Raw genomic sequence first — 6,902 nt, forward strand, 5'->3', positions numbered from 1 at the left:
TGCGCATGCAATCAAGCGTAGGCAGATAGTGGCATTCCAAGTTGAGAACAACATTCAGACTACACATAATCTGTGTCTTAAATTTTCTAAGGGAGCATTGAGAGGAAAAGGGGTCAAAACTCTTCAAGTTCGCGCCAAACTGGCGTAACAAAAAGTCTCGATACCGTTTATTTTAGAGTGCCAATGGCACCAGGCATGCCACTGTCAGGGACCCCATGTGTTCAACCATGCACTCAAAATTTGTACACCATATCGGCTGTGTATCCTAAATCTTTGAGAAGGTCGTGACCTGCAAAAGAAAACCAAATTGGATCATGAAAAGACTGGAAAAGGATAACATATGGCATGGTGAAGGGGTCACTGCAAGTATAGTGTACAATCCAGATCAATGTTGTACTTCTCACTGGTTAGTTTTTCACAGGTCTATTAGACGGAGAAATGCAGCATAAGTTCACACACAGACTTGAGTTGTCCTCTTGTTGCATAGAGGGTTGAGCTTTCTCTCATTCAGAGCATTTACTTATTGCTATTTACTTTCAGTACTTTATTTTATTGTAAACTATACATCTAAAACACCAAAACTAATGTATACTTTTTATTATTTATTTGTCAAATCTGCTAACTAATACCTTCAGCTTCTCGTGGGTTCAACAACCTTTCTTATTGAAAAGTACTACAATAATTGATCTCCTGCATTTGGGAGTTATCACCTATCATGACACACAATAAAGCTTTCGTCCGCACTTGGACTTCACGCATCTGATGGGTCCAACTTTGGCTATGCCGGCCATTTCTGATACTGGCCGCACTCCCTGATCATGTCCTTCCGGTCACCCTCGCAGCCGTCACCCGACACAGCCATTGCCATAGCCAGGAGAACGCAGCATAAGCACATGAGGTTGGCCATGGCCATGGTTTTCATATCTCCGCCTTCTCTATCTATCAGATGTTACAGTGAAAGTTGTTTTGGTTCCTCTGAGAATGTGTGGGGTGCAGGATTTGTTCGAGATGGTTGGGTTTTTATAGCCTCATTTGCAAACATATGATTGTATAATAAATTGGATGCATACATTAGTTGTATATCTTAATTAAAGCTATGGCAGCACATCAAACAATCCTAAAGATATGAAGATCTAAAAAAAATCTTGAAGATATGGCACCGCGTCTTGAAGATATGTACAAAAAGCAACATAATTAAGCACCGTCATATATGTCAGTTGCACATCTACAGGCTAGAAAATTGCATCATGTACTTCGAAAAAATGCACCGAATCGTGTAAGGAGATGGGCACTGTTCACATAATCACATACGTTGGTGTATCTTTAGAATACACACACCCGGCAGCAACAGCTGAGGAGAGAGAGATTAATACTAAGATTGAGAAGAGAAAGCGCTCCACCTAAATTGTATTCATTTGTTTTCCCTACTATAAGACTTTGCAGCCAATTATAAGGTGGGTTAAAGTGAAAAGGAGAATTATAGGGAGGGAGAGCGGTGATTCTCCCGGGAGGTCCAGTGCATGTTTTAGCCACTGATCCGGTGCTTTAAGATTCGTGTGTATTACACTTGTCAATCTCTGTCTATTCGCATGAACTTACGGTTTCATCTACCTGTAAACCTACATGTGAAGTGATATCATGTGATTACGGCATTGCAGAGTGTGAGTTGTGCAAGGATTAGTTGCCCTGAATCTGTCGATGCACAAACTATGATACCACATCCATTATTAGAAGAAAATCACAGAGCACAACTGGTACCATATTCATCAACAACAAACCCACAAATTAAGTCTCTAAAATTCACTAGCTCTTGCAAAATAAAACAAGAGTGTTGAACAACTGCGCAGGCAGGCATTCCAACTTGAGAACAACATTCAGACTACAGATAATCCGTGTCTTAAATATTCTCAGAGAGCATTAAGGGGAAAAGGGGTCAAAACTCTTCAAGTTTCACGCCAAACTGGCGCCACAAAAAGCACCGATTCCGTTTATTTTAGAGTGCCAATGGCAGCATGCATGTCACTGTCAGGGACCCCATGTGTTCAACCATGCACTCAAAATTTGTACACCATATCGGCTGTGTATCCTAAATCTTTGAGAAGGCCAGTGACCTGCAAAAGAAAACCAAATTGGATCATGAAAGACTGAAAAAGGATAAATATATGGCATGGTGAAGGGGACACCGCAAGTATATTAGACGGAGAAATTCAGCATGCAAATAAGTGTCCTAATTCTACCACCTTCCTCCAATCGAGTACTGCCAGATTATAAGGTTATTAACTTGCAATCAAATGTAATATCAATGGCTTAACAAATTAGCAGTACCTCGCCCTGTGATCTATCCTTGGCCTTATCTCCAGATATGTGATTCATCAGTCCAGGAGGACCACAAACCTGACCAAGCAAAAACCATGAAATTGAGAAGGCATCTTAATAATCCAATTATAACAATGACGATAATGATATCCATACACGAGGATTATTTGACAGAGATAAGAAACGAGCTAACATGGGAAATTATATTTGAATATTCCCTCTGATCCATAATAAGTGTCGGAGATTTAGTGCAAAGTTTATTGAATGTGTACAAAATCTCCGACACTTAGTATGGATCAGAGGGACTAGTATTTTTCTAAAAGCCAGTCATTTTTAATACAACTCTAAGCAGAAGTTTCAGAAACTACTCACAAGAATAAGAGAATCCTCCCCTGGGCCTGGCAAACCTTTCAAAACCATGTCCTTTGATATGTAGCCAACACCAGCCCTCCAGTCACTTGATGGTTTGTCAACTGTATAAAATACCTGAAATTTTGCAAGGATGACATGCTTAGAACTAACTTCACCCAGGTTGCAGTTGACTAACCCCAGAAATACCTACCTTAAAATTAGGATAGCTGCTGGCAAGTCTGTCTAATTCCCTTTTCAGCAAGATATCGTCTGGTGACACATTGGCGTAAATCAAGGAAACCTAGACAGGAATAATAAAGAAACCATAATGTTAGAATATACAAGGAACTATTAGTGTTGTTCCTGAAAACTATATGAAGTAGACATGGCAATCTGCCTTGCTGTATTGTTAATTATGACATGTGTTATACAATGTTCAAGATGTCAAGTGAATATACTTCCGCAACAAGACGCATAAGCATCAAAGGAATGCATGCAAGTCAATGAACAGAAGCAAAACTGTGATAAACAGCTTACCTGAGTGTTGTCATCAGGGTTTTTGAGGATGGCCCTGACAACCTGCAGCATTGGTGTTATGCCAGTACCACCAGCGATCTGGAAGCACAAAAATCAACTTATTGAGTAGAGTTGATATGGCTACAGCGCTATGTTTGAATAAAAAAAAAGGAAAAGAACCAGCTCCTCAAAGGGGTTAAACTAAATTTATAAGTCAAACATTAAACGCGAGTATCTATTTCCAACTTTGGCGTGCTTTAATGAATTAAAGAAGTAAATACTTTGCACAGCTTAAGTCCTAATGTTCTGCCTTACCATGCCAATGTGTCTTTTCATATTTGGGCTATATCTGAGCTTTTCAATGGGCCTAGAAGAAGAGGAAAGACTTCAGCCATAAACAGTCAATAATATGTAAGACAGCTAATCAGATTCTCATTCCACTTTACCCTTTGACTTCGAGAACATCTCCTGGCTTCAAGTTAGCAAAATGCTGACTCATTTTCCCATCAGGATAAACCTGTGCATAGAACATTTTCTCAGTAATCGTGATTCCATTTCCAAAACAATTTTGTAAATAAAGTAGGACAATAAAAAGAACAATAAATATTCACAAGAAGCTAGCAGGTTATGGAATGTAGACATCAAATTTTGTGTATACCTTGATTAATAGGTCAAAGTGTCCTTTAGAATCAGGGTCAGAGATAGGGGTGTACCTGCAGACAACAGGATAGATGTCTTGTTCAACTCAAATTAAGTAATTAAAAAATGATTAATATCAGGTTATTATACATAAATGTTGAATAGCTTGTGTGTCTGCTTACGGGCGAATAACGAATTTTCTTCTTCCCTCCACTTCCTGACCTATGGGGGCCCTGAAATGGCATCAACGTGTTTAGATAGTTAACATATGGCCATGTAAAACTTTATTTGCTTAATAAACATGGCATCTTTTGCTCCACAATAATAAATTTTTGATATAACAGCGGTTTGAGTTAAGTTTATTAGAATATCAACAAGATTTAAGGCATTTTTCCACATGATTTCCTTTTTGATTTCATAGAAAATAATATCTTAGTAGAGGTATCTAGGAGATGTCAGTAAATACATAGATACCTTGTTACGAGACACGAAGCAACATCCAGGCCCAACTTAGTAGATGGATCAAATGAAAATCTGCCAGGTAAAGTCACTTGCGTAAGACTCATACTACAAAAAATGAATTTACAAAATAAAATAGCATGATTCGGAACTGACATTTGAAAGATCAAGGGATATAAGTTTGTGCCATTTTGATTATTTTATATCTAGTTTACCAGTAATCTTTTTTTTTTCCTTTTGCTCAACTTGCACATCCAGATATGTGCAAGTTGAGCAAAAGGAAAAAAAAAACTACAGAGAAGGCATTAACATGAACACGGGAAATTGAAGTTGAACTTAGTAACCCATATGTACAAGCATTCTGTTGCAACATGCTAGATATGCTAGAAGATAATGTGCACATTAACAACATAACCTCCTATACTATGGCATAACAGAATAAACTATTGATGCAATTATGTTACCACAGAAGTAGAAGTGCGGTACTGGTAACCATTACCTGAATAGCTGTGAGTCATGGCTAACTGTTGCCTTCTCTTGGAGCTTGAATTCCAACCACTTGTCAGGGTTAAGTGCTGAAAAAACAAAGACACACGTCATATAGTTAAAACTAAAAGCACAACGGTATCACTGCACACCGAAATGAGTGATTTTTTTCTAACAAAAAACACTCTAAATTAAGAGAAAGCTAGCAACCTAAACCCAGAGTTTGGGCCTTGATAACAGGATTCTCAGACTCTGAAGTTCAACCCATTGGATGTCTTCTAAGCAACAAAGTCGGGTTAAACAGTTATGAAACAGCAACACACTTTGGAACAAGTGGTCAAATTAGGGACATAAGAGGCCACTATAGTTAAATGACTAGTCATATGTTAATCCCTACCCTTGACAGCGCCGTTTCTAACTGCTCATGCCAAATTCCAGCATTTCAGGATCTGATATTGCGACTTCATGTAGACTAAATAATTGACAGCGGCATCTCTCAATTAACACGAAAGGCCTTGATCTGTTGTTCATAACAATAATATAGGATATCTTCTACTGCAGTGTAATGATGTTCATGATCCTACAAAATTCATCTAGAAGTCCTACTATCCAAAAAAAAAAATGGTGTGGAGTTTTCTGCCCTTCTGGATACGCACATAATTCGCTGCTTCAATTGCAAAGGCACGCATCGGGAAATGGCATAACATGACACGTGAGATACAAATTTATAAGCAGAACCGCATAAACCTGACAAATCCATAAACCCACTAGAGCTAGATCGATAGGAATTTTTAGAATTCAGAACGAAGGGAACTAGAGCTCACCGACTTTAGCAGCGGCCTCTTCCCCCTTCTCCTCCATGTGCGCCTGCAATCACACGGCACGGTGAGGCAAACAGAAACCTCGCTTCTCCCCACTGCTAGTCACGGCTAGAAATGGAGTAGGAAAAAACGAAGGGTAAATGGAGGCGAGGGAACAGGCAGGTCTCGTACGACGGTGGGGGGCGACGAGGCGAAGAAGAGCGCGGCCCCACCAGCGGCGGCGGCGGCGGTTGCAGCGAGCGGCGCGCGGCCGCGGTACGACCCGGCGAGCCGTCGCATCAGCAGCGCCGCCATGTTCGAGGGGGCGGGCTCACGGCGGAGCGATCCGATCTGACGGGGAGTGGAGGAGCTGAGAGGTTCGTCACCGGCGTGGCGGAAATAAAGCAGAGGGTGGTCTGGCAACAGAATCCGTCAAGCCGATCTGGTGAGTGTGGTGACTTGTCTGTAGAGATTTTAGAGCTCCAGACGTGTTCCCCGAAGCCTCCCCAAAAGAATTTGGGGCGCGCCGGACAAAAAAACCGTTCCAACCGCGTCCTCTAAAGCCCATTTTTGTCCGACGCGCCCCCATACGGTGTCCTTCGCCCCGAGTCCGTCCCCGTTCCACAGGGGACGCACCGGGCACGCCGAACACAACGAAAAGCGAGGCGGGAAGTGGCGGGGCCGACCCGTCAGCGGCACAGTTAATTTTAACCTAACCGTCGCCTACCTCGCGACGGAAGTTATTCGCGCGCAGTGACACACGGCGGCATCTTTGCCTTAATGGCGACGGAGGGGCGGGCGAGACGTCTCGTCGGTCTTCGCGCGGCCTCCACGCGTCGCCGGCGTTCGCACGCCACCGCCGTTCCCGCGCGATCTTCCCGCCTCTTCTCGCTCTGTTCCCGCGCTTTCTTCCCGACGCCGAGCGTCTATAAAAGGTCTCCCGGCTCAACGGTAGCCACCACACCCCGCCGGCAACAAACACGGCCCTCGTCGCTCCACCGCCGTCTCCTCCACCACCGGTAGCAATGGCGAACCGCCCGGCGGCGGCCACTTCCCTCCACCGCCGTCCCCTCCACTTGCGATACGGAAACGCAGGTCTACACCGACCCCTCGGCAGCGGCCCGGGAAGAGCGATGGCGTGCACACCGTCGGCCGGCGGTGGGAGGCAATGCGGCGGCAGAGCCCGCCGGCCGGCGGGAGGCGGCGCGAGCGGAGGATCCGGCGGCGTTCTGCGCCCATGGCCCCGGCTGGCCGGCGAGGCCGCGGCGGCGGCATCGTGGCAGGAGCAGCGAGGACGCCACCGTTGCGGCGTCCGACGCCTCGACGAGACGAGAG

The 6,902-nt window shown here is 43.8% G+C and overlaps 1 protein-coding gene across 1 annotated transcript; it reads right to left on the reverse strand.

Moving 5' to 3' along the window:
• Positions 1-1,699: 1,699 nt before the first annotated feature.
• LOC124660798 (NADH-cytochrome b5 reductase-like protein) lies at positions 1,700-6,002 on the reverse strand. The gene is made up of 13 exons (XM_047198637.1): positions 5,760-6,002; positions 5,592-5,634; positions 4,781-4,856; positions 4,297-4,356; positions 4,005-4,055; positions 3,842-3,896; positions 3,630-3,700; positions 3,499-3,550; positions 3,205-3,282; positions 2,879-2,968; positions 2,689-2,802; positions 2,326-2,394; positions 1,700-2,111 (listed from the first exon to the last, which is right to left on the reverse strand). Exons 1-13 carry the CDS (start codon positions 5,880-5,882, stop codon positions 2,055-2,057), a joined length of 939 nt encoding a protein of 312 aa, XP_047054593.1. The 5' UTR covers positions 5,883-6,002; the 3' UTR covers positions 1,700-2,054.
• Positions 6,003-6,902: the final 900 nt, after the last annotated feature.

Source organism: Lolium rigidum, chromosome 6 (assembly GCF_022539505.1).
Source record: "Lolium rigidum isolate FL_2022 chromosome 6, APGP_CSIRO_Lrig_0.1, whole genome shotgun sequence".
Lineage (NCBI taxonomy): Eukaryota > Viridiplantae > Streptophyta > Magnoliopsida > Poales > Poaceae > Lolium > Lolium rigidum.

Bases quoted from the DNA above. Each gene is read 5' to 3' on its own strand.
- LOC124660798 (XM_047198637.1), bottom strand. From the start codon at position 5,882: ATGGCGGCGCTGCTGATGCGACGGCTCGCCGGGTCGTACCGCGGCCGC. The intron at 4,357-4,780 runs GTAATGGTTACC...TTTACCTGGCAG, and splicing joins CATGACTCACAGCTATTCAG to ATTTTCATTTGATCCATCTA. The intron at 3,551-3,629 runs GTAAAGTGGAAT...CTCTTCTTCTAG, and splicing joins GATGTTCTCGAAGTCAAAGG to GCCCATTGAAAAGCTCAGAT.